Source organism: Columba livia, chromosome 14, assembly GCF_036013475.1.
Source record: "Columba livia isolate bColLiv1 breed racing homer chromosome 14, bColLiv1.pat.W.v2, whole genome shotgun sequence".
NCBI classification, from domain to species: domain Eukaryota; kingdom Metazoa; phylum Chordata; class Aves; order Columbiformes; family Columbidae; genus Columba; species Columba livia.
The window spans coordinates 17,276,921-17,304,196 of NC_088615.1; the positions used below are offsets into that span (position 1 = coordinate 17,276,921).

At 54.6% G+C, this 27,276-nt stretch overlaps 1 protein-coding gene and 1 long non-coding RNA gene across 6 annotated transcripts in view; both read right to left on the bottom strand.

Moving 5' to 3' along the window:
• Positions 1 to 91: 91 nt before the first annotated feature.
• On the bottom strand, positions 92 to 13,210 carry LOC110359647 (uncharacterized). The gene is made up of 3 exons (XR_010466218.1): positions 7,312 to 13,210; positions 4,182 to 4,722; positions 92 to 2,831 (listed from the first exon to the last, which is right to left on the bottom strand). It is a non-coding gene; the product is annotated as an uncharacterized LOC110359647 (long non-coding RNA).
• Positions 13,211 to 19,977: 6,767 nt separating this feature from the next.
• UBE2D2 (ubiquitin conjugating enzyme E2 D2) overlaps positions 19,978 to 27,276 on the bottom strand; it is a 30,577-nt gene continuing 23,278 nt past the window's right edge. For all 5 annotated transcript variants that reach the window (XM_065030227.1, XM_065030228.1, XM_065030232.1 and 2 more), the window contains 2 exons: positions 23,445 to 23,538; positions 19,978 to 21,613 (listed from right to left, as the gene is read on the bottom strand). In XM_065030227.1, coding sequence (XP_064886299.1) covers positions 21,568 to 21,613; positions 23,445 to 23,538 — 140 coding nt within the window. In that variant the 3' untranslated portion in view covers positions 19,978 to 21,567. The remainder of the gene's footprint in view (positions 21,614 to 23,444; positions 23,539 to 27,276) is intronic.

Sequence of the window (27,276 nt, forward strand, 5' to 3'; positions counted from 1 at the left end):
TGACACCCCCCTTCCCCTGCGCAGGCAGCCCCCGGCCGCTGCCTGAAGTCGCTGGGTTCGGCAGGACCAAAGTTTCACCAGGTTTTGCTATTGTTTGGCAGTGATTTTAATAATAATGCTGAAGGATCCTCTTGCAGCAAGCACCCCGGGGGAGACTGATCATCCGCTGGACTGGGAGGGGTGGTATTTAAAATCAGAGGACTGAAAAGACTTGGTAAGAAAGAATAAAAATCTGCTGAGTAAAATGATAAATCATTTTCCTGGCTTTGGTCTCCTTCGCTTTTTGCCCCTGTGGCATTAGCAGCTGAGCTGGGGAGGAGGCCACACGGTATCTGCAGCGCTTTGCCTCAGGGAAAGCATAGGCCCGTCTTTCTCTAATTTGTTTTTTAAAGAAGGAAAAGTAAAATCTATTTGGCAACTCCTGCATGAATCAAGTTAGAATTTCACAGCTATTTAACACCTGGTTACAGCTTTTGCAGCAAAACTGACGAAACTCCTCACTCTGCGCCTGCTTCCCGCTTCGCATTGCGGGATCTCACCCCTTCCGCAAGCCTGGATGAGCCTTATTTGTTTTTCCTTTATCATGCAGGGATTTCAGGCAGGAGGTGCTTTGTGCGACTGTGGTGGGGGTTCCCCTGGCCCTGGCCGGGGGGTGAAGCCCCAGCTCTCCCCCAGCTCACCCCGTCCAGCTGCTATTGCACTCGGGTGGGAATCGACTCAAGTCCTTAAAACCCCAAGAGTTAATCAAAGTGCTTTGAATATGTAAATGCTGAGTATTGTTTATCATTGCCTAGAGCTGATACAGCAGTTTTCCTGCTCAAAGCCCCGTTCAGATGGTAGCTCATGAAAATTCACAACAGCCTCGCGAATAGGTGACGGGTATTATTACCCCCCATCTTCCAAATGAACAAACGGAGGAAGAGCCATCGAGTGACATTCCCCGTGGCAGCAGGAACCAGCGGCGGAGGCCGGTGCGGTGCTGGGGAGGAGGCGGTGGTCTGCCCCGCCACGTGTAAATCAGCGCTCTCCCCTCCGCCACTTGCCTCATTTCCTCCGGCCGAACATTTGTCCCTCGCTGCCCAGGCTCCAGACGGCGTTTGGTAACGCAGCCAGTGACGGCTGGGCTGGGTGTGACGCTCCCTTAAATACACACGGCAGGCGCGGGCAGATAAATCTGCGCAGGCAAAATGCAATTTTCCATGAGGCTCTTCTGCAAGGCCTCCAGCAACAAGCACTCCATAAATTAATAAAACAACACGCTTGACCAGGAACGCAGAGTGTATGCGGGGGCTGGGGGAGCGAGGGCAAGCAAGAGGACCTGCACTCTGCGGAGAGCCCAATGCCTGTGGGGCTGGGTCACCAAGCTGGTCTCGGCAGGGCTGCCCGGGCACCTGCATCCTTGGCAGGCAGGACAGGCAGGAACAGGAAGGAGAGGGGCAGGCAGGACAGGCAGGGGCAGGCATCCCCAGGGGTGTTTCTCTGCCCTTGCCCCAGCAGGGGAAGGCCTGGACTCCCCCATCACCCCGCTCCCCCAGTAAGGGCCCTGTAGAGGGGACCATGGTGCTGAAGACCTCTGCACACTTCAGACCCATCTGTATCACCGGGGTTGATCCCCTATCGCTTCCCACCGGTCAACCCATTGATGCCAATGCCTGGAAGAGTTTTTACCATCAACTTGTGCCGGGTGCCTCTGCAGCCAAGAAGATGCCCCAGATTTGGGCTCCCCTTGGCAGGGCGGCCGACCCCGGGGGTGCAGGGCAGCCTCCTGCATCATGAGCCGAGCCTGCAGCAGAGCTGCCAACCTCAGGGGAGGCTGGGGGACAGCTGGGAGCAGGACGTGTCTCAGCCAGCCAAATTTAATCCTCCTACGTTAGCAAGGCTTAAAATAGGCTCCCTGCAGCATCGATGAGGGTGGTGGAGTTGGCCTACTCCAGCCCTCCCAAGTATTTTGGGGAAGCAGGGGTGGCTGTATTGCAGACAAGCGCAGCTGGGCGAAACTGTGCCGTGCTGCTAGGGCGTCCTTCGTTGAAGCCACCCAGGGAATTAAACACACCTTGCGGCACCTTCACCACTCCAACCTCCCACCAGCACAGGCTCCTCCTCTCAGGGTGCCACCCCCTCCCTTGCTGCTCCTCCGCAACCCTCTCCCACTGCCTCCTGTGGTCATAAGGCTTGATTTTCCCTGCACCTCATTGAAATGACCCCTTTTGGTCAAGCCCAGCTCACAGTTCACTCTCAGTCCACCCTCCATCGGCCACTGGCTCCAGGAGATGCCACCCTGACACGTAGTTGCCCACGTCTTGACCCCACTCACAGCATTTCAGTGGCTCTTGGGAACAGCTGCCCCAGGGGACCAGCTCTTCTGTGTGCAGAAGCCACCGGTGAGAGGTGGCAGGTTCCTGCTCCTTGTGCTCCTCGAAGCAAGGCAGATGTGGTGACACACTCCAGGACCCAAGCTGGCAACTCTAAAGACATGAAGGTATCGCTGAGTGTTCATCTTGTAGTGGCACTCTGTCCATGTCCCAGGTATGCTGGATGTGTTCTCGGTGTTGGATGTCTTCTCAACACAAAATGCAAGCCCCTGGACCGCTGTAGGCCCAGCTCCAGCTGTTGACCACCATAGTGAGGAGCACCCAGGCTTCTCTGGGCATCTGTCTTTGCTCCTGAGGCAGCCAGAGAGCTGATCCTTGGGAAGAGCTGAGCTCTGGTGGTCACCAGAGAGCTGGCTGTGCTTCTTCATGAGTGCTCCCGTCCCCGTGGGTATGGGCATTCATGGGCCAATGGAGGAGTCTGTCTTTAGCCATCATCTTCAGTCAGGGAAACAACCGGTGCTGAAGAGGAGGGGAAAGATGGACATGTGGGTGTATAGAAAAACAGATCCATATTAGCAACATGCCCCCCTCTCTGGGACATATATTCATCATCCCAGCATATACCCAGCAGTCTGGAACTGATCTCTCACTACAGCCCTGCAGAGATGGAGCTCTGTCCCCCCGCCCCAAGCTGACAGGTCCATCAGGAGTCAGGATCCAAACCCAGGAGGTCTGAAAATGCCTGTTCCCTTGGGAGGTCCCAGCACCTCCCTGGGCCGAGCAGGACGATGGCTCCAGGAGAAAGGGCTCCTGCCTGCACCTCATCCCCCTGGACCCTCCTGGGCTGGAGGGTGCAGGGGCTTAGTCTGTGTCTGGGACCAGCCTTGGTGGGGACTGTGGGCTACTGGCAGAGTCCTGCTCCTGGCCTGACTGCGTTGGCAATGCCCATGGGCACCGGTGGAGCCCAGTCCAGCCCCATGAGTGCTGCCCTCCACCTGCCCAGCCCCATGGGCTCTCTGTCCCCTCTGGGCACAAGGCAGGGGCTCCCCCAGGCTCTGCCCCTCTGCCTGCCCCCCTCCTGCCTTCCCACAGCACCCACAGCCCAGGGATGTGAAGAAGCCGCTTTCCCATTTCTCCTTCCTGTGTGCAGCATCCGTGGGCCCACGCACCAGCTGGGCACCCACCAGGCTGCTCCCCCACCCCTGCTGTGCTCCTGCCTGCGCCCACCTGCCTTCAACCAGCCCTGCCCGGGACAGCAGCGAGCGCAGAGGAGGCAGGAGAAGCCCCATCTCCCTTTTCAATCTCTGCCAGGCTCCGGAGCTGCTCTCCAGGTGGAGCCACCATGAGCTGCCCCTTTTCCATAGACCCTCGTGACCGTGTGGGACATCACTGCTGCGCGCACCCCCTCAGGACACCCCTGCCCAGCTGAGCCCCAGCCCTGGGCTTTCTCTGGGGTTTTTGCAGAAGCAAAACGCCCTCAGGAGGGTGCAGGGCAGATCCTCATCTTCTCAAGAGCTTTGCTGGTCTGCCGCAGCTGCTGAGCAGCGAGCAGGAGCATCTCGGGGCTGCCTCCCAGACGGCAGACACCCCCATGTTTGCCACTTTGCAAAGCTTTGCTTTTTTTCTACACGTCCCAAAAGGAGCGTTCTAGACCATTAAACTCTTTACCCACACGCAACCCAGTTGCACCCGCTCATGTGCACATCCATCCCTGCCAGGACAGCGTGACAGAGACCCAGCCACACTGCTTTGTCTGCCCGATGTTTCCAGTGTCACTGCATGGACATGGCTGGCTCTAAAAGAAAAAACAACGATAAAAGTCCCGTCCCTGATTGTGTATGTATATGTGTGGAGGAAGGATTTTATTACCAAGAGGTGGCATCACGTCCGTTGCTGGAGCTGGCAGGGATGGCCAGCGGGCAGCCGGGCTGAGCACCATGCCAAGCCACGGCAGATCTGCTCCTCACCAGCTGCACAAACTCGGTGGTGTCTGTTCATCCATCCTTCCTCCAGCCCCCACGCGTGGACTGTCACCCTGTTTCTCACGGATCTGGAGGCCAGTATCGGGTGATGAGGGAGGTAAAGAAGTCTGCGGGAGCTGGAAGTTGTTGAGGGAAGCCAAGGGATGCAGGAATCTCCCGGGCCATGGGAACGAGAAAAAGGGTGAGGGTTTCTTCCCAGCAGCAGTAACGAAGAGGCGATCAGGGCGTCAGCACACTGCTGAGGAGAACTGGTGATGGTGGATGTTCACATTGGTGCTCAGAAACCCCGCTGAGATGGGAGGGTTGCTGTCCTAGGATGATGCCGAAACGCCATCCTGCAGGCACCAGGGGGACTGTGGCTCAGCCGGCAGATTCGGCACATGGGGAGCTCTTGGGGTGCTCAGAGGCACCTCAAAACCCACGGCATACTGATGGCATGGGAAAAAAAGAGCATTTTGTCAGTATTTTGGAGCAAGGCATGGGACATCCTTGTTTGTGACCTTGATAAATGCGAAACGGGAAGAAGAATGAGCATGGCCCTGTTCAGCGCAGAGGGGAAGGAGAGCCGGGTGGTTTGCGCCAGTCCAAATACACTAACTCTGTCCTGTCCAATCCCGAGGAAACCACGCTGTGCCGGAGCTGAAGCGCGGGTTGGTAGCAGGAAGAGTGCTGCCAGGACGGGCTTCCGCAAGACTTCCTCTCTCATGGCCCTTCGTTAGGGAATTAGGACGTAACGAGACGAATGCAGCGGAGAGGAAACGAACGCCAGGGGAGCCGCCGCTGGGGGAGTTTCGGGGGCTCTGCCCTGGCCTCGTTTGCCCTCGTTAGGGAGGCGGAAGGAAACGCAGGCAGATTCTGGCAGGCGACCCGTGGCTCGGGGTGACAGCGTGGGTGCCCAGAGCAGCCCTGGCGCTGGGAGGGTGCCCAGCCACCTAAGGGACCCCAAGGGACCAAACTGGTCCTGGCTGGGGACAGGCGAAGCGGTCAGAGCGGGGAGAAATGGGGAGCGAGCTGGGGGTGCAGCGGGAGCAGGGACAGCAGCCCCACGACGGCAGGTTGGCCAAAGAGGTGACAAGTTTGGCACAGGGCATCGGGCAGGTGGCACCGGCCAGATGTGTGGGGCTGTCGCCAGCCTCAGCGGGGGTCAGCAACCCCCAGCCATGGGGTCCGTGGAAGTGGGGGCTGAGCCTCAGAGGATGGGCTGGAGCCCGTGGGGGTGGGTCGGCTGGAGCCCTGTGGTTTGCTCTGAGCCCCCTGCGTCCCCCCCAGAGCCTTTCTCCCACCCCAGACAGCTGGAGGGGCCTGCAGGGTGTTGTTCTGTCCAACCCCCCCAGGACAGCCTGCCTTTTGCTGTTCTGAGCTCCAGCCTGGGTGCAGCCACAGCTGGCTGCTGGCAACTGGCAGGAGAGAAGGGTGGAATAGCCCCAGCAACACTCTCTGGGGGGGCTCTGGCTCTGCTGCACCCCTTCTCCCATGATCAGGGAAGCTGAATCCCCCCAGGACACTCCTGCAGCATCATCTCCGCTGCTCCAGGCCCTGCTGGCCTCTCCAGGCTGAGCAAGGGGACACGGCTGCCCCCCCAGACGTGGCTCCCCGTGTGCGACCCGGGCAGGGGCAGGACGGGCGGTAGGGATGGCGCTTTCAGTCCTTCGCTATTTTTAATTGCTCTTTCCCAGAAAGGCTGGTGTAGGCATCAAGAGCCGCTTCCAGCTGGGAGTTTGGAAAGCTGGTTCCAGTTAGGCGCCCGGCGCTCACCGCGCTCCGAGCTGTTATTTTTAGCAGGGCTGAAGGCGACAGCCCCGCTCCCCAGGCTGCCGCTGGCCCGGCCGTGGCTCCGGGCAGCCAGCACCTCACCGGACCCTCGGCCAGGGACGTCTCGGCGACGTGATTTTACAACCGCCCTTCTTCTGGTGCTCTTTTGGCGGGGGGGACTTTCATCTCCCTGCGTCAAGCTGTGCAGCAGGAAGACCAAAGGCGGAGGATGTGAGCAGTGGTCATCCCCAAAGGGCCGGGGCGCAGAGCAACGTCCTCTGGTTTTAATTAAAAACCATCCGCTGGCAAAGTTTGAAGGCGGCGCCTGGGCCAGGACAGGGCCAGCGGGGAACGGCTCCCGGGAGCGAGCGGCACCGGGGCTGCCGGCAGCGCTGCCAGGACCTCCTGCCCCATGGCCAGGTCCTGCCCCATGGCCGGGTCCTGCCCCACAGCCGGGTCCTGCCCCACAGCCGGGTCCTGCCCCACAACTGGGTCCTGCCCCATGGCCGGGTCCTGCCCTCACCCCTTTCTCTGCTCCCTCCTGCCTTGTTCCCTCTCCCCAGGGACCCCCCTGGACCCACTACTCTGCCTGATCACCCCACTGAAGGCCATGTCCCCATGGGGAGCGTGCCCTCTCCCGAACCTCCCCTCCACTGCCCAGGGCTGCTGCCCTGTTCCCAGAGCAGAGCACCCCAGGGGACCACCCACTCCCAGCCCCCTGCCGCGGTCCCCAGCCCTTTGCCGTGGGCGCTGCCCCCTCTCTGTGCCCCATCCCTCTGCTGTGGGGTTCATCCCGTCACTGTGACCCCCAACCTTCTGTAGGGCTCGCCCCTCTGCCGCCACCCCCAGCCGTCCTCTGTGGGGCTCCAAACCACGGTCACCTCACCCTGGCAGAGATTTTTATCTCACAGCATAACCCCCTCCCGAGGCCGCTCAGCATCTCCTCGCAGGAGCCGCCTCTAATCAGCTGTATTATTACCTTCGCCCCCATTATTCACACGCTCGCTGCTGTCAGCCCCCCCAGCTCTGTTGTCCCTTCGCTTCTCAGGCACGGGGGCTCACCCTGCTGCAACCCCCCCCTTTATCCATCCATCCGCCCGTCCATCCATCCCACCCTCCAGCCCAACTGTGCCCCCCGGCCAGCACCAGCACCCCCGCTCCGGGGCACAGCCAGCTGGCTCTGCCTGAATTTCAGCTCCAGCCTCCCCCCAGGACTCCTAAATCTGATAACAGGGGGGTGCTGCTTTCAAAGGAGCAGGGCTGACCTTTGCCGCTGCAGCGAGAGCCACATGGAGGAAAAAAATTGGCTGCGGCGAGCGAGGGGGAGCGAGTGAGCCGCTGTGGTTTTACAATCCCTAAATAACGCCGGGAGCGGAGCTGTAAACACATGGCGGTATTGCCTGAGCGTGTCCGCGCCCCCCCGCTCGAAACCCAGCTTGGAAAATACTACGACCTTAAAGGAAAAAAAAGCAAGCAAACCGGCTTTCTCAACAAAAAAAAAAAAAAAAAGAAAAAAGGAAAAAAGAAATCTCCTGAATTATTTAGCAAACGGTTCCCATACGACGGCTCATTCTGCCGGCAGACGCCACCGCGGGGCTGGCGTGGGGCGATGGCCATCGGCGGGGCGGCGGTGGGAGCCGGGTGCTCCCAGCACAGAGCAGCCCCAATCCCGGGGGATCCCCTGGCCCCGCAGCCACTGAGGGCAGAGCTGGGGTCCCTCCCCATTGCCACCCTGGCTGATGGGTTTCCCTGTCCCCCTCACCCCGGCTGGGTTGGGGACAGGGCCATCGCACCCACAGAAGGGGGGATGTTCACAACACCCTCGCTCCTCTGCTTGTCCCCCCGCAACGCGCAGACCCCGAGAGATGCAGCCACATGTCCCCAACACCTGCAGAGCCACAGCCTCAGCGCTCCCCCGCCAGCAGCCCCAGACGTGCAGCCCCAAGGGTCACGTCTCCCGGCCAAAGCCCCACGTTGGCTCCGTGCAGCACCCCGGCAGGCGGGGACGCTGCCACCCGTTTCCCTCTCACCTGCTTCTTCCCAATTATTTTATTTTGGAAGCAACTAACACTTTCCTTTGAAGAGCAACAGATGAACGAGACCCTCCCAGTGCCTTTTATGATGTTAAATTTATTGCCTCGCTTCACAATTGCCATTTTAATGATGAACACTCCCGCGGCTTTAATGCATGTCGAGTGCCGGCATCAAAAAAAGAAGCAGGGGGGAACACGTTGTCTCCGGTCTTCTGGAGGAGAATAAACTCCAGCCCATTTCCTGGTACTCGCACAAAGTTTCGCAAAATAGATAATGTGTTTTATAATTTGGTGGCGGCGCAACGCTCTGTTTGGTAAGGGAGGCCCTCTGCTGGCACCTGGTTGGCTGGGGAGCCCAGATCAGGAGCTGCTGGGAAACCACCACGGAGGCACCGAGCCTGGGGAGACACCTCCAAAAGGGGTACCCGGGGAGTCGAGTATGGAGAGCGACCTCCAGCCATGCCTGAAAAGCCTGGAGAGCCATGCCCAAGGCACGGAGCCCGGAGAGCCCACAGAGGTGGGCAGAGGGAACTGAATCCAAGGAAAGGAGCCTGGGAAACAGAGTCTGGAGAACTGAGCTCCGAGAGCCGAGTCTGGGGAGCCATGGTCAGAGACCTGGACCTGGAGAGCTGTGTCTGGCCAGACCAGCCTGGAGAGCAGAGCTCAGAGGGCTGTGTATGCGAGCTGAGCCCGTCCCAAATCCTGCTGCGCCCAAAGGCGAGTCCCATCCCCGCTGCACCCAAAGGTGAGTCCCATCCTCACTGCCTGTGCAGGAGCACCGGTGCAGCCAGCACTTGCCCCGGGGCTGGGCAAAGCCCACAGGAGCATCCCAGCCCCCCACCAGCAGCTGCCCCGGGGTGGGAGCCGGGTGGGATCATACGGGGTCAGGATGCTGGGGTGTGGCGGCAGCTTTGCCACGGGGTGGGCTGGAGCTGTGACAGCTCCCACCTTGTCCTAGATGGGGCCAGTGGCCATTCCCCATCCACCAAGCACGGCAGGTGATGGCCCCCACTTGCCACTCCAGGAGGGCATCACATCCCTGGCCAGGGAACCTGCTCCCTGCCAGGGGACAAGAACAGGCCTGGGGCTGGTGATGGGCAGCACGGGCCACGGTGCAGGGCCAGCCACACACACCCACACCCGGGGACCTCAGCTGAGGACACGTACTTGTCAGCGGATGCCTCTTTGTTGCTTTTTTTCCTAACAGTGCCTGAAACTCAGCCTGGGTTATCAGGGAGATATTAAATTGCTGTTGGAAGCAACACCAGTGGGGCGGAAAAGCTATGATGTGCTCTTACCTCTTCCCACAAGGTCGAGCCAGCCAGCCCCAGGGGACATCGCGTTTGCCGCGTCCTTCCTGTAACGAGGATCACATGTCAGAGCCAAACGAAGCCTTGAGAAAATTAAACCCGTGAGCTCACCGCCTTGCTGAGCGCAGGCGCCAGCCATCCCCCGGTCCCCAAGCCGGGCCTGCCAGCTGGGGCGAGCCGGCAGCGCGGCAGCGGCAGGAGGGATGCTCGGATCCCTGGGGACAGCATGTTCCCCACCGCTGCGGGATGGAGGAGCTCTGACCCCTGGTGTGCATCCCTGGGTGAAGGAGATGGAGGAGGATTTTTCCCATGGGAAGAAGCCATCAGCACTGGCAGGACACAGCCAGCAAACTCCCCTGAAGTCCATCAGCACGATCTCCTCCCAGCACCCAAGTTCTTGCTTGTGCAAAGGGACGGACAGATGGGTTTGGCTCTGGTGGGACAGACACATGGGCAGCTACATCTTGTTCTTGCCAAGGCCGTCCCCCACAGTTGAACTTGGCCAGGCATGTGGGTTGGGTTTTTCCCAGGGCAAGGTGACTCCTGCTCCATTGTTCCTCAGTGACACAAGGGATGGACAATGGACAGAGCCAGGAAGAGAAATGCAACACTGAAAACAGCAGAGCCCGTGCATGGGTGTGGGTGACTTGGAGAGCCCCCAGGGACCCCAAGCAAGGACCCAGCACAGCCCACACCACTTGCTGATCTGGGACAAGCACTGAGGAAAAGGCACCATGAGCAATGCTGCTGCGGGAGACAAGAAGGGCCAAGCCCATGAGTGTGGGAGCTGGGGACAGCCCGGCACCGGCCGAGCAAGCGATAGGACCGAGAGAGGACCAAGGGAGGACCATCCATGGGGCATGACTGGGAAAAGCCCCAGAGCTGAGCCAGACCTGTTCCCAGGGCACCCTCTGCTCTCCCAGCTTTGGTTGTGATCTCCAGGTTGTGGGGAGCAGAAGTGCAGCTCAGCCCCCACTTTCGCCCTCCAGCCACTTGCTCCTTCATCACCCTCTTCCTCCTCGCACCAACCCCGCTGTGCCCCGGCTCTGCCCCTTCCCAGCCAGGGCTGGTGTTTCACGGCCACGTTGGACACCCCCTGGATGACACTGTTTCAGTGCACCCATTGGCAGAGCCCTGGGGACGCAGCCGCCCCCAGTGCATCCCACCCCAGTTCAGTTGTGGTCAGGGACCCCGCAGGCACTGCACATGCGTCCCAAATCCCCTCTCCCTGCCACCACGGGGGGACACGCATGTCCAGACGCTGCAGCCACCTCTGAGCCCTCCCCGGGGCTGCAGGGGGCATGTCCAGCCCCTGGCAGAGCCCTGCCTGGAGGGGTGCAGGCAGGGGCAGGCAGGGATGCTGCGGCAGCTGCCACCGCTGCGGGTGCCCTTTGGCCAGGAGCATCCAGGCTTTTTTTCCAGCCCTGCCCAGAAAAAAAAAAAGAGCCCAAGCCCCGTATCAATCTGGCTGTAGCGAAGCGGCAAGGCGGCGGTAGATAAGAGGCTGGAGCCCATGCTGAGGCCTCATGGAGATGAAAGGCGATTGCGAGCGAGCCTCCTCATCCCCTGTGGACAAAAGAGCTCCTAAAATATTAACGAGGCCCCGTGCCGCCAAGTCCCCCAGCCCCCAGCGCCGGCGGGAGCAGGCGGTACCCGCGCTGCCGGCCGAGGGGTCCCCCGGGGATGGAGGCACAGCGGGGAGCAGCGCAGGATGCTCATTAATTACCTTCCCCGATCAGAGCTGGCAAACCTGCCCCCCGCTTCCCTCGTCACCCCAGGGAGCTGCTGCTGTCCCAGCCCCAGCCAGGGGACACCGTCCCACCAGCTTGGCGGTTAAAGAGCACGTAGCGGGGGGCCACACTGGGGACAGTGGCCCCTCGCTGCCACCTCAGCACCCTTGATACAGCCTCACGCCCCAATACATCTCAGGGTGAGCTGGGGGAAAAGCCAGGACAGCTCATGGAGGTGTTTGCGCACCAGCTCCACATTGAGGAAAGGGCGGGGGGGGACAGTGCTTGGTTCTGGTTTTTTTTGTGTCTGTGTGTGGTTCATGCAGCTCCAGGCTGGGGACAGGGTCCCTGGGGTGGGGGAGCAGGGTGTCCTGTGGCAACAGCTCAGCCCTGAGTGCCACCCACCCGCTCAGCACTCACCCTGTACTCAGGACATCCGTGGGTGCTACAGTGGCTGCACCCGCCTCCTGCCCAATTCTCGGTGCTGGGAACACTGCTCAGAGACACCCGTCAGCCCTGGATCCTGTCCCCCTGGTGAAGCGCAGGTCAGTCCCCACCAGTCCCCACCCTCGGAGCACACCTGAGGACAGCACAGCTGAACCACGCAACCCCGCGCCCGGCTCCATCCCGGCACTGACCCTGCTGCCCCTCGGCCCCAGCCCTGGCTGCACACCTCCTGCCTGGGAGCACAGGGGCTCGCAGGGCACCGCGGTACGAGCCACCAGACCCGGCACCCTGGGGACTCACGGTGACCCAGTGGCACAACCATCCCCTCAAGCCCCCCAGCCAACACATTCCCTGCTGACTCCGTGGCCCAGCCAGGGCAGACCAAGGGCCTTTTGCCAAAGGACGTCAGGCTTCTCCCCGTGGGGAAGGGCGATGTTTCTGCTGCCCCAAATCTGCCGCTGGGTGCTGGAAGGGAGGAGGAGCAAGATAATAACAGCTCCCGTCGCCAGGTCCGGAAGCGGGTCCAACATGCAGCCGTCAGATTGGGGGATTTGCATAGCACAGATGGCAGTCCAGGAATTTCAAAGCGTCCCCCGTGCCGCAGCAGCTGAACGGCTCAGTCACCCCGTGCAGCTGCCGGGGGCGAGTTGAGCTGTCCTGGCGTCCAGGGCCGGGCTGCCGAGAGGAGGACGCACGGCACAGCACAGCACGGCACAGCACGGCACTGCACAGCATCTCCCTGCTGCGCCCCAGGACGGCCCCGTGGGGCAGGGTGGGCAGCAGGCAGCTATGGGGGCAGCCACGGGGCTGTGGCAGCAGAGGGGGGAGCATGGGGGCTCCAACACCCACTGGCGAGGAGCTGCGTGGAAGGGCTCCTGCAAGGACTGGAGGGCATGACATGTAAGAGACGGCGGGAGCTAAATTTACACCACGGCAAAGCAAGCTGCCTCCAAGGAGACGTGATCACAGGCTATAAATACCTGCAAGGAAACAACGGGGACAGAGGTGGTGAATTATTCACGGCGCAAGCTGGAAGGACATGGAGCAAGCCAGGCCAGGGAGGGGGGAGCTGGTGCCATGGGGGCACCCCGAGCCAGAGCCCGGCTGTGGGGCACGGGGGCAGCGAGGGCCAGGCCCCCCATGTGCCAGCAGCACCTCGGCAGAGGCGTGAGGGCCCAGGAGGAGGCACCAGCCCCGGCTGCCCCCAGCCCGGCGCTGCACGGCCCCCAAGTGCCTCCTGCTGGCGGGTCCACTCCTGCCAGGATGGGGCTGGGGGCAGGTCCAGCACCCCCCATCTTGGCCTTAAATCTGCAAGAGAGGACTGCGATAAGGTGATGTCCCACCTCCCCTGTGCTGGGTCCCCTCTATTGCCCAGCAGGTTTCCCAGGGGCTGCTGAGCAGTCACAGCAGCAGGACAAGCCCTCTGCGCCCCCAGGAGACACCTGGGGGAGGACTTGGGACACTGGAGCATCGCAGAGCACATCACCTCATCTCCTGGGGGAGGCTTGCTTTTTATCATCATCATCACAACAAAAACTCGTAACAATAGCAGCTTCCTACATAAAAGTGCTCTCAGTGCCCTGTCCCGCTGGCAGCCCAGGGGCAGGCAGGGATGGGGCTGGGGGAAATGGGGCAGGGCATGGGGCAGGGCATGGGGCAGGGGATGGGGCAGGGGGGGATAAAAAGGGCAGGAGATGGAGCAGGGGAGATAGCAGGGGATGGGGCAGGGGGAATAGCAGGGGATGGGGATTGGGCAGGGGGGGATAAAAGGGGCAGGACATGGGGCAGGGGGGATAGCAGGGGCAGGAGATGGGGCAGGGGGATAGCAGGGACAGGGGGATAGCAGGGGCAGGGGGAGTAGCAGGGGCAGGGGGGGATGGGACAGGGGCGGGGGATGGGGCAGCAGGGGCAGCAGGCGGGTCGGGTCGGGTCGGGTCGGGTCGGGTCGGGTCGGGTCGGGTCGGGTCCGGCCGGGTCGGGTCCGGCAGCGCCGCGTTCCCGGGGCTGTGCTGCCCCCCCCCGGCAGCGGCGAGCGGAGCCCCCGCACAGCGCAGGGGCCGCGCGGGCAGCTCCTCACTGCCGGGGTCACCCCCTTTCTAGCGGTTTATTTCCTATTTCCGGCTGTACTTTTTTCACCCGCACCGAGCGACGCCACGTGCTCACCCGTGGGGTGGCCAGTGCCCTGCAGGGCACCCAGCGGTCCCGCACCCCCCGTCCCTTATCCTCGCCCTCCCCGGGCTCCCAGCATCCACCCCCTCGTGCCCAGCTGCAAAGCCCAAATCTGGCCCAACCATTCACACTGGGGTGATAAACTCCTCTTCCTGGTGGGTGTCAAGTGCTTCCCCCATGACCCCAGCCTGCCCTTCCCGCTGCCCCAGCTGCAGCAGCAACTTTTGCCCCAGGACCCCCTGGCACTCAAGGGGTCTCTTGCAGCCTGCCCAGCACCCTTGGTGAAGGTGCCACATCCCTGCTGGGAGCAGTGTCCCCATCCAGAAGAGGTGCCCCAGCATCCCCTCCTCTCCTGGGCAAAGCAGCAGGGATGTGACACCCAGTGGCCTTGCTTTGGAAGGAGTTTTGGGGTTGGGTTTCTTTCTGTGTGTGAATACTCAGTCTGGGCTCTTTCACTTCAGGGGCAGAAGGCATGAATTCAGCACATCCCATTCACACCAAGAGGTTTGAGGACTCCTGGTCTCATCGCCAGCTCCAACTCCTCTCCCAGCAAACAAAAAATCACAAGCAGCAGCACAGGTTGAAACACAGAGCCAGACAAAACAGACCCCAAACCTAGAAACACCGAGCAGTTTTTACAGTGATTGCACGGGTAGATTCTCCCTCTGAGGTTGGAGAGGCCCGAGAGGCTTCCAGCTCCCCCACCCCAGTCCTACACCCGCCCGGACAGGGAAAATGGTCCCACAGCTCTTGCTGGACACAGGCTTGGTGCCCAGCCAGGGTGTCTGTGCTCAGACACGGCTGCTAACGCAGGGCAAGGGCTGGGACACACACAGCACCACAGAAAGACGAGTTTGCCAGGAGAAAAAGAGCAGCAATAAAAAGGAGAAATGAGGCTGAGTGTGAAGGATTAAGAATCTCATGGAGTTCAGGGTAAGGTAAGGCCACGGTGTTTGTGAGTTAAGTTACTCGACCAAGGCAAGAGGATGAGAGGGAACAGCCTCAAGTTGCGCCAGGGGAGGTTGAGGTTGGATCTGGGAACAATTTCTTCCCCAAAGGGCTGTGGGGCATTGGAACAGGCTGCCCGGGGCAGTGCTGGAGTCACCATCCCTGGAGGGCTGGACAGACAGATGTGAGGTTCTCAGGACATGGGGCAGTGCCAGAGTTATGGTTGGACTCAGCCTTAGTGGTCTCTTCCAACCAAAATGATTCTGTCGTGCTATTTCTAAGATGTGACTTGAGGAAAGATTTTATCATTTAAATAGAGGTGCCAGCAGAGTGTCTGTGCTTACCTGCTGTACATCATCTCAGACCACAGCATTTGAGCCCAGCAACGAGCCCAGGAACATCTGCTTGGCAAAAGCCTGTCCTCCCATGAGGAGGATATGGAGAAGCTCCCACAGCCTCTTCATCAGCATTTTCCAAGAAGGGACGGCAAGTTGAAACACCGAGTACTTTATGATGCTATTTAGGGTTACAACAGCAAAAAAAACAGAATGCATGGAGCTTCAAACAAGCGATAAATGCAACAGGGTCAATCCCAGGCACTAACTCAGCCAGACCAACACGCAGCACACGACCGAGGTGCCACGGCCGGGCGACACGCACACCCGTTATCTCTGCCACGAGTCGCAGCCGGCACCTGCTTAGTTACAGCAAACAGTGCGGGCACGTCCAGAGCCATCACACACCGTCCCGGGTCACGCCAACCGCGCCGCTCAGTCTCCTTTGTTTGCCTGAAAAATCTGAGCTGTCATCCTGCAAGGTGCCAGCCAAGGTGGGTTGAAAAAAAATAAATATGAAAAATAAAATGTAAAATAAAAAAGGGGGCAAATCAGGGAAGCCATTAAGGGAGTGGAGCATCTCCCATGTGAGGAAAGGCTGAGGGAGCTGGGGCTCTGGAGCTGGACAAGAGGAGACTGAGGGGGGACTCATTCATGGGGATCAATATGGAAAGGGGCAGTGTCAGGAGGATGGAGCCAGGCTCTTCTGGTGACAACCAGTGACAGGACAAGGGGCAATGGGTACAAACTGGAACACAGGAGGTTCCACTTAAATTTGAGAAGAAACTTGTTCCCGGTGAGGGTGTCAGAGCCTGGCCCAGGCTGCCCAGGGGGGTTGTGGAGTCTCCTTCTGTGCAGACATTCCAACCCGCCTGGACACCTTCCTGTGTAACCTCATCTGGGTGTTCCTGCTCCATGGGGGGATTGCACTGGATGAGCTTTCCAGGGCCCTTCCAACCCCTGACACTCTGTGACTCTGTGACCCAGCTGCTGTCTACAAGAAGCTCCAGACCAGCAAGAACTTCCATGGGTGGGAGCTGAATGACTTTTCCCCATAGCTGGGGGCAAGGAAGGAAGTACAGCCAAGCAACTCTCTGACAAACTCACTGATAAATCTCTCACCAAGCAACTCAGCAAGGGATTTATCCATAAAGAGTATTCATTAAGAACACATTTGTTCCAGAAAGGATAAGAATTGTGAATACATCTGATCCCCACTCACCCTGAGATGCTTTGTCTGAATTATATGACAAAAACTGTTGTCACACAGGGAAGGAGGGGGATGCTCTGAGGCAAAAACACAACAACAAAACCTGTGGATGCCAAATGGGAGGCAGAGTAACCCCCCCCAAGCCAGTTGTGGGAACCCCCAAACAGTCAAGATGTCTCTGGCTCCCCCCCACAGCACATGTGCCTTGCGCCCTTGCACCAGAGCTGATCCCGGCTTTACTGAGTTGATCCCAGCTTTACAGAGCTGACAGCAGGTGAATCACAGACATGGGGATCAGTAGCAGCTCTGTCTGAGAACCCAGGTTGCAACAAGAGGGCAGTGCTGGGCTTGCTGAAAACATTTCTACAGCAAGAAATGGGTAGTAAACTGCCAGGGTTCCTCAGCGTTGCCCAAAAGTATTGCCTGTGTGCAGGGAGCAAGCCAGGCTTGGCACGGAGTTACACAGAACAAGAGCAAGGCACCTGGAGATGGCTGGGGACAGTGCAGAACCGGATCATTGGGGAGAAGGGGAGCAGCCACAAGAGCAAAGAAAATGAGCCAAAAAAAGTTAAAAATACAAAAAAACCACACACACAACAGGTAAGAGTCACAGGTAAAGAACAAAAAAAAGGCACAGTCAAGTCACATTAAGGGAATTATTTAATGATCAAATTGCAGCACATCCAAGAGCACAGCGGAGTTAGCGCAGCCCCAGCCACACACGCTCCAGCACAGGGGGGCAGCGGCTGCAGGAACCCCCAAAACGCCATCACAGGCACTGGGGCAGGGGTTGGTCTCCACACATCCAGAAGAGCCACACAGGTCAGCTCCTCATTTAAACCTTCCATCAGGTGCCCTCAACACACTCGTCCTTGTAGGAAACAGCTTCTGCCAAACCCCCAAGCAACTCACATCTCCAACTGATCACGGACTCATTCTAATCTATACAAAGGAGACAAGGAGTGGAAGGAAACAGTAGCTGGGGGATGAAACTCTTCTATGGCTACCTGTAGGAGATAAGGTAGGCTTCCCTAACGCTGAAGGAGAGCAAAATTGCTCTAAAGTTACTTCGGGAGCACAGTTTACTCCCACCCAAATGTACTGGGGCTTTTTCTCTTGCAGAAGGGGCTTCCGAGCTGAGACACGGGCTCCTCCACCTGGGTATGTTCAGAGACAGTTTATCTTATCCTGGTTCTTCAGAGCAAGGTGACAGTGACTGTTCACTGCTCTGAGCAGTTTTCCTCTGCCAGCAAGAGCTGCTCAGGGCACAAGAGAAATCACAGTCAACTGGGCAAAGCCCTTCCCACTGTCCCCTGCACAGAGCTGGGAACAGGACCCGCTCCAGAGCTGGTTTGCTGCTGTCAACAGCACCAAGACTGTCAGAAATTGCAGCTGCTGCTACAAAAGGCATGGAAAGCCATGGCCTTGGTGGCATGGGACAGGCTACAGTTCGCTTTACTGGGACACAACATTACACCCAGTTCAGTCCATTGTTTTTTCTACATCATTCCGTGGGTGCAGACTCAAAGTCTGTAGGTGCTTCAGTACAAGCCTACTTGAAAGGCTGAGGGAGCTGGGGCTGTTTAGCTTGGAGGAGACTGAGGGGGGACTCATTCATGGTTATAAATATATAAAGGGTGAGTGTCAGGAGGATGGAGCCAGGCTCTTCTCGGTGACAACCAGTGACAGGACAAGGGGCAATGGGTACAAACTGGAACACAGGAGGTTCCACTTAAATTTGAGAAGAAACTTGTTCCCGGTGAGGGTGCAGAGCCTGGCCCAGGCTGCCCAGGGGGGTTGTGGAGTCTCCTTCTGTGCAGACATTCCAACCCGCCTGGACACCTTCCTGTGTAACCTCATCTGGGTGTTCCTGCTCCATGGGGGGATTGCACTGGATGAGCTTTCCAGGGCCCTTCCAACCCCTGACATTCTGTGATACTGTGAAAGCATTGGTATAGAAAGGTAATAATAAATAACACTTAAAGTCTACCACTCTCACATTGCTAAAAAGCTCTCAAAGAACCGCAGCAGCACGTGCTACTGAAGGACAAGCTGGATATTCCAAGCACAGCGCTCAGGCCTCCCGCGCTGCCCGGTACCGGCCCCACAGGGCCCTGAGCTGCCTGGCACCTCCTGCACCGACCGGAACGGTTCTGCAACACACGGGATCACGTTCTCTTGTAGATGAGCACAACCCACAAACACAACCGGCCCCAAACACCAAACCAGAGGCAGCCCCCAGCACAGAAGGTGTGCAGGGGTGACGGTGCTTACCCAACATCCACACCGGGCAGCTCGGTGGAGTTCTTTCCCTCCGGTTCACTCTGCTGCAGCACAGGCACTGATGGGCACAGGAACATACCCCGGCCCAGCATTTCAGCTTTACAGCACTGCCAGAGCCGGAGGAATCTAAGCAGCCCAACAATTTGCTTTTTGAATAAAGCACATGACAAAACCAATAAGTTGTATGAACATCCACAGAAGTGCCAGCACAACAAAAGCCACGCAGAGTGCAGCAGTTCACTTAAAACACTAGATCAAGGAAAAAAAAGAACAAATTGGACAAGGATTGAAAAAGTTTGTGTCATGATTGATGAGCTCAGAGTTCCTAGAAAGGCAATGAGCAGAGCCTTCATTTTTCGTGCTGTTTTATATCAGAACATGCACAATACACAAAAGAGCAAGTTTCTAGTCCCCCAAAAGGCTAAGCTGGATCAGGTTTTAAGTTAAAACCTAGAAAAAATAAAAAGTCTCCTTTATCTAATCCACAGTACAACACTCAACACCACCTGGTGAACCCATGCGGGACAGCACATCCTCCCTAAGGGCAGGACCATGGAATTGTTCTGGTTGGAAAATGCCTGTAGGAGCAGAGTCCAACTGCTAACCTGGCACCGCCAAGTCCAGTCTCACTTCTACTGCCCCACAACCTGCCACAGCATCGGACAGCCTGAGCTGCTCAAACGCACCAGCACGAGCAGATGTTGTTTCAACACCCACAACTCTGCTGTTCCAACTCATATGTGGCCACATCACTTCCCAGTCACCTCATCGATGCGACTGCTGCCCCGTCAGAAAAGGAAACCATCATCCTCAACTTCCACACTTATTGCCTGCTCTCCTATGCAGCCTTTGATCTCTCCCAGTAAGCACCAATGCCAAAAAACAGCCAAATACGAAAAACTGTAAGGTGGCTCGCTTGTAACGCAGTTCAGGGTAACCCACAAGGTGTGCAGGCACTCCACCCCCACACCCTGGTCCCCAGCGTGGGGCTGCAGGTGTCCCCGCGGTCACAGGGCTGGCAAGAGCCCCAGCCACACACCAGAACCACCCAGGATCAGCGGGAGGTGAAGCCAGCCCAGGACACACTCGCAGCCCCAGCTTGCACACCTGCTTCAACAACACGAGTTTTTCTCCATGGTCACACCGGTGACACGCCACCCACAGCCTTCTGAGCCGGTAAAGACATCACCTTGTGCCACGACACACCAAGAGTTCCAGATGAGCCAACAGCCAGTTCACACTCCTGCACACCACGTTTGTCCCTCTCATCCCTACATTGTCACTAAGCCAGGAACCACGGCCACAGGCTGTTTCCCTTCCACCGAAGCAGCCGTGTCACGTCACCTGCGCAGCCGTCTCCACACGTCCCGCTGCCACCTACTGCGAGGACTCCAAGAAACACCGCAGACATTTACATCCAGCTGTGCGGACACGAGGACATCGAGAGATGAGACAAGGGGAACAGGTTTAGACCAAAAGCAGTGGACATTTATTCCTCATTTGTGCAAGAGTGTAAAGATGCATTTGGGAGCGGACGGGACAGACCCTGTGGCTGGAGAGCCGGAGGCCACGGCCGCTCCCTCATAGGCGATGGCTTCGTTTACAATTCTACTAAGGAGATAAACTTGCAGACTCACCTATTTCACACCAACGATGCTGGCAAATACACTTGTATACAAAGAAAAGGTTCAAACTACATTTTTCACTAGATTCAAGTGAAGACTTTGTTCAAAAAAGACACATACAAGTACAATTTAAAACTGTATGAACATTTGCAAATGTTTAGTGCAAAGTAATTATGTAAAAGCTACATTTTATGAAAGTTTGTGCTGATGTGTTTGGTAGGTTTTTTTCTTTTTTACCCTTTTACATCCATTATTTTAGTTACATATGGTTTCACTTACCTACAGTACATATGCATTGTGTTAGGTCCCATGCAAGTGGGAGTAATACCATTAGGCTTTGTAAAATGTCACTCAGATTCTCATTTAGTAAACTGCTTATTTGGTTTAACAGTCGAGTTCCTGGCACTCTACACATCCTGATTCCATGTACGTGCTTAGGCTGACGTCTCGGTCAGGTGTACAGCCTTGTGTGATGCAAACCAAACTGCTTCACGACTTCCAAATCAACCCTTTGCCAAGGCAAGAGTTTGAGAGAAATCCACCGGTAGTTTTAGCCTGTAACAAGCTTCTCTTCAAAATTAAAAGCCTATTCACACAAAGTTATATGTAATGACTGTAGTAATCAGTTTATTACACAGATTAATCATTCTTGAACGTACAAGCTCCAGGGGAGCAGCTGGGTCTTTAAATATACACAAGTTTTCCGTCAAATGGATTTTTACCCTTACATCCAGAAAGACCTAAGCAGTTAAAAAACTTAAGAAAAATAAGAGCTATTAGCTATGTATTAACTGAGAAACCACATACAAACCAAAAAAAGTATGAAGGAGGGGACAGAGTTGAAACAAATCAACATCACTTGATGCACTAATAGCTCCAATCCATTTAAATGTTGACCGGTTAAACTTAGACCTTAAACACAGGATGTGGGTACAGTTTATCTCATTGGTCATAACATTTACCTAAGGTGTAGGTCCTTCAGAATAAAATGAATACAGAAACAGCTTCAAGTTCTTCACCTTGCTTTTCATAACTGTTATGAGTTTAAAAGGATTCCACTTAAAAGCCTTCACGGATCAGCAACACTGTCCCTGGGAATACGAAATCCACCATAACTCACCCATTCGCATTTTATTACCCAATTTAAATTGCCCAGGAATGCTTTTAGGCTCACAAAGTTATGACTGAAGAACCAGCTTTTCACACACACACTTCTCTGCTAGGAGTCAATGTTGGTACGGGGAAATACAGTATTTCTATTTTGTTGTTCCAAGTATGTACAACACGCAGCACTGCTGTATCAGGTAAACATGTGCACAGGGGAAGATGAGGCGTGGGCTCATAGAAAGCAGTCAAATGGAAATCAAAAGGACTTTCTCTTTCAGAGTTCCCCTATCTTTATTTGTAGAGGTTATCCAATAATTTCTTTAATTACATCGCATACTTCTGAGTCCATTCCCGAGCTATTCTGTTGTACCTGTATGTATAAAAAGAGGGTTTACTCAACATAACATCCAAACAGCATTGCCACTCCAGCACTACAGTCTACACTTGAACTTATATTTTCTCCAGTAGTATCATGAATTTGTAAAATTTAAGAGCAAACTGAAATATTAGGCAAACAGAGGAAACACGAAAAGCCACAGCATTTCATGGAAAATAACTATCTAGGCATATTTACAACAGGAATATGAGATCTTTGTGACTCAAGCCACAGAACAGAGCTAGTGCAAGTCTGTGGGGAAGGATATTCCAGCAGCCTTTACCTGCAGCCCCAACCGCTGCATCCCCAGGGAAACTATTACAGTCTGTTTGAATTTCAGCATTCTGGAAAAGAATAGATGTTCCCCTCCCACCTCATTCTTCCTTCCTTGAAGTTCAGCCTGGTCCCTGGTACCTGCTGGGCTGCCAAACCCCAGCAGCCTTGGTTCAAGCTACATATTGCATTTGGCTGTTTCGATGACTATGAGGACACTGTTTGTCCACCAGAATTTTTTTACTCTGAAGACACAATATGCTCCTATTCCCCAGTTGCTTGTAGCTTTTTGAGCCCAAATATCCTTTCTAGCCAGAGCCACTGCTAAAGGAAGCTCAGTAAAACAAAGCAGTCATTGTGATACCAGTACCTTCTGTTGTCAGAGATAAGCTTGTTCTTGTTCTACACAATTTGTAGGAAAAAAGCATAAAACACTTATAGCAAGGAGTTTCCTCCTTATGTACTGGGCTCCTGTGCGGGAATTCTGTCTCCAGACAACATGCGTTAGCTTAAAGAATCTGACAATCCACTTGTGAAGGCGAGAGCATTTGTTACTTCACTGTTCTGAGACTACTCAAGAAGCAAGTCCAGTTATATTTAAGCACAAAATTCCCCTATTTTTGGAAAAATAGGAGAGGTCTGCATACATTAAGTGCAGTCACTGTTAGCTGCATCTCAAAACACATACTGCTGCTCCGGCAGCTCATTAACAACAGGATGCATGAGCTTCTCTAACATACTCAAGTATGCAGCAGAGTAAGCAAGTTTGTGGATCATTTTCCCTTCCTTCTTCTCTTGTTCTCATCAGATGACCATGGAGCTTCAGAAATTAAACACTACTGATCAGACCTGGAAGGGAACAGTGGTGTAGGAAAGTGTTTACCATGGTCACCAAGCTGTTGCTTTCAAAGAAAGCAATTTAAATCTCCTCGCTGGGACCAGAGGGCTCTCCTTTCTCACTGTTAACATCATGCAAACTCCCACCCCACCTCTACACCACTTGTAGTTCCCTTGAGTTGTCAAATGAAGATGAAACAGGGAATTTTTTAATGATTCCATCACCAATAGCACAGAAACACTCTCCTACTAGAGTAACTTGTTCTCCCTCTGCTGGTTATGTAGAATTAAAGCAGGCAGTGGAGGCTCCTAAAGCTGGTCACATCCAATTTAAGAGCTCTGTATGAAACAGATTCACACTGTCCACATTTTCATTAGATCAAGAAAACTGGTAGTTAACAGCTATAACGCTAGTGAGAGATCCCTGAGTGGAATGAGAATGCAGTAACAAACCCACACAAGTAGGAGGCCTCTACACCCTTCACTTCTACTGACATTTATACCTGTTCCCTACAGCAATGCAGTGCTGGTAGAAAAGCTGCATCCCAGATCCCAGGGAAAAAAAACAACTCTAAAAAGACCACAATTAAAGTGAAAAAGGCAAATCAAAGTTCACACTCTTTCCCAAGAGGCAGGTCCTTTCAGTTTCCCTTTCCTATTCAAGTGTGGACTCTGCTGTCAAGAACGTTACATGGTTTTTGGCTTCCATACTCACTTTTCTCTATCTGTTTTGTAGATCCGTGCAATCTCAGGCACTAAAGGATCATCTGGATTGGGATCACACAACAGAGAACAGATGGACAAAAGTACTGAGGAGAGAAAAATAAAACAAGATACTCAATTAGAGCTTAAGTGCACCTGAAAACACCTGTACAAGTCAGTCCACCCACTGTCTTCCCCTCCAGCATCATCTTTTAGAAGTCCCCCACACTTCAGCCAAGTCATTTTGAACAAAACTTCTTACCATTTAACTAAACAGCTTTGCACGACCACAAGTTTAATTGTCACCACAAGGGGTAACCTCCTGGACAGGCGTATCTACTTCAGGCAGAACCCTGCAATCTGAAACCATACCTGGAAGTCTTCTCAGAAAACAGCCTTGCTTTTGCACTTGAAATTCAGCGTTGCCCTAAACCAGGTAACCTCATTGGTCATGACTTGAGGAACTAAGCAGAAGTCAAACAGCAGCCAGACCCAAGCAAGATAAAGGCAGCATGAGCTGCTCACAGCTACTTAAGGACTGTTTAAAAAAATGCTAGTCTTGCAGAGAATTAAGAGGCTTTATCCAATTATTTTCTGAGCATAAGGTAGGTTGAGATGGATTAATTGTAGAACAGTATTCAAAATTAATCGAGAAAGCCCTGAACTTTAAGGTTTCACTATAAATATGTACCATATATATTCCAGATGCCACATCCTGCTCAAGGCAGCAACCACCTTCATCCCTAAAGGAGCCCAGATCCTGCCCACAAAGCTACAAGTAGCACGTGCACATTCCTGTGTCCACACCGAAGCGGAAAGAGATGGGAAGGCAGCAAATTATAAGCAAAGCACATTGGGACGACACAACGTGAGGTGTGTCAGGGACGTCTTGCCCCCACAGAGAAATGCCAAACATTCCTCTGCATCCCTTTCTCGCAGCTTGTTTTACTCCAACAGCCTCACTCTGTATGTCCCTTCAGCAATCACAGCAACAGTGGAGTTGTCACAATACATCCAAGTTGGAGGTGACAGCAGCTCCAGGTTTGGAGGCACTAAACACAAATCTGTTCAAACTTCCATCAGTTGCTACGGTGCTGTGGAGGAGGTGGCAGAGCTACTGTGCCAGAGATGCCATCAGAGGTGAAAGAACAGCATGGCGTGCCTGTGCTGCACTGGCAGGGCTGGGCTTTGGGGTGATTTGGTTTGTTTGGGGCCATTTTGTTTTGGTTTTTGTTTGTTTTTAAGACAATCTAAAAGAGATCACAAGACAAAGAACAGCTAGATACAGGCAGAGAGAAAGGGGAGAATAGGTCCAATATTCATAGAATAATCTAAGTTGGAAAAGATCTTTAAGATCATTGAGTTAAACTGTAAACCTCAAACTTGCAAGGCCACCACTGCCCCCTATCCTGAGAACCTCACCTCCGCCTGTCCAACCCTCCAGGGATGGTGATTCCAGCACTGCCCTGGGCAGCCTGTTCCAATGCTTCACAACCCTTTCCAGGAAGAAACTTTTCCTAATATCCAACCTCAACCTCCCCGGCGCAACTTGAGGCCATTTCCTCTGCTCCTGGCGCTTGTTCCTGGGGAGCAGAGCCCGACCCCCCTGGCTCCAAGCTCCTTTCAGGCAGTTCAGAGATCAGAAGGTCTCCCCTCAGCTCCTGTTCTCCAGCTGAACCCCCAGGTCCCTCAGCCGCTCCATCACACTTGTGCTCCAGCCCCTCACCAGCTCCGTTCCCTTCTCTCCACTCGCTCCAGCACCTCAAGGCCTTTCTGGGCATGAGGGGCCCAAAGCTGACGCCAAGATCTGAGGTTTGGCCTCCCCAGTGCCCAGCACAGGGACGGTCACTGCCCTGGGCCTACTGGCCACATTTCTGATACAGGCCAGGGTGCTGGTGGCCTTCTGGCCAATATTCATGTCAACTCAGAAAAGTTTTTCAAGTGTGACAAAAGTGAAAGCTTCCCCAGGTCTTAACTAATGAATTATCAATTTCAAGTTAAAAGCTTCTAGAAGTTCAGTAACAAGGTGTTCCTGATTTAAGCAAACATATTTCTTGTTCTAGATTAAGAACAACCTCTTCCTCCTTTTCCTAATTTTCTGCTGTAGAGTTCAAAAAAGTTAAGAGCTTAATTATCCTCCACCATCATCTGACACTCAGAGCATCTATTCAACCACCCCTCAGAATACAGTGTGAAGATTTTCATTTGGCACTGGAGGCACCTGAAGCCGCCAGTTCCAAACTGCTGTCCCTTGGCAAGGGACACGGCACCTTTAGCACCTTCCAACAGCTCCAGCACTTGTTTTCTCCTGATGTCCGCTGAGTAAGGCTCAAACAAGTGTTCAGTAATGGGAATTTTTCTGCCACCTTACACCCTGTTGCTGCCTGTCAGTTTAACTTCAAATACAGTCGTTGCTCCAGCTACTTTTGTGGAGTATTCTTGGTAGTTATCAGACTCCACTGCTTCGGTCACTGCATTTCTTCAGCTGGTAGGATGAGTAAAACAGCAAACATCTGTCCCCTCCCTTTAACAGAGGCTACAGGAAACCCAACCAAAGTCTTTTGGTCAGCTATTATAACTACCCCCCTCAAGTTTTATCTTACCACAGTCCTTTACTCCCAAGGACTCTTTTTGAAGGAGATGGCTCACTCCTCATCAGCAGAACCCAGCTGCAAGCCTGTGCAGTCCTCTCTGCCTTCCCCGGCCACCAAAATGCCCCGTTCCCCACAGCCGTGGGGCTGGGCGGCAGCTCCTCCTCGTACACCTCCCAATGCCCTCACAAAGCCCCACCAGAACAAAGGTCCAGCTGCTGCTCAGCATGGGCACCACGGTAACAGTGTCCTCCCACGCACGAGCAGCCCCACGTTGCCCACACATCAGCTTAAGCTGGCAAGGCACACCAGCACCTTTGCTGAAAGCAGAAGGAGAGAGAAGCCCTGTCCCAGCCCAGGAGTTTTAGTTCTTGCTTTAGAGGCTGTTGACATGAGTGTGTCATTGCTTCTTGCTGCCATTAAAAACACACACACACACTCCCATGTCACTAAAGCAGTCTGATTTGTTACCACTCCACCAGTAGCTGAATGCTTCCCATGGTGAATTCTGGCAATCTAGTCACTTCCAAAACTATGTCTAGCTTTCATTCCTCAGCAGTTCACTTGTTTTACAAGAAGTATTATTCCAAAAGCCTTGAATAAAAAATGGACACAATTATTTGGCTTCAAGCTGCAATGCCACATTCAGCTGTTTTATTTTTGTGAGCCTTCATTAATCAAAACTATTCTCCATTATGCCTGCTCTTGCTGGTAGCTTCACATCTTTCCCTTTTCATCTGTATAGCCTCAGCAAGAAACATTTTTAACTGAGTTACCTAAACTGTTTTAATTTTAATAGCCTGCTGAACCCAGCTATTTGTTCAAAATAAATTCAGGAAGTTTCCCTCTTGAGGTTTTCCACCAGAACACTGTGTATATGCACGTGTTTTAGACCTACCAACATAAGCAGCCTCCAGACCACACAAAACAACCCTTGGAGAAAGGTACCTTCCCAAAGTTTAAGGGGCCAAGTGCAAGAGGAAAGAGAAGCTATCCTTAGTAGTAGTGTACAGGAGTTCTTCAATGCAGAGTAACTAACTAAACGAACACTCTGGAATAGAGAGAAACACCACACCGCCTTCTTCCACCATCAAGTACTATTGCAATGAATTTCATATCAAAGCCTTAACACTTACTAATCAAATGACTACAACACTAGTATAAAACAACTAAAAAGGTGACAAAAATCAAGTTTTGTAAGCACAGAATCAGGCTGAGTAACTACTCAGGACAGGTGAGGGACATCGTTCCACA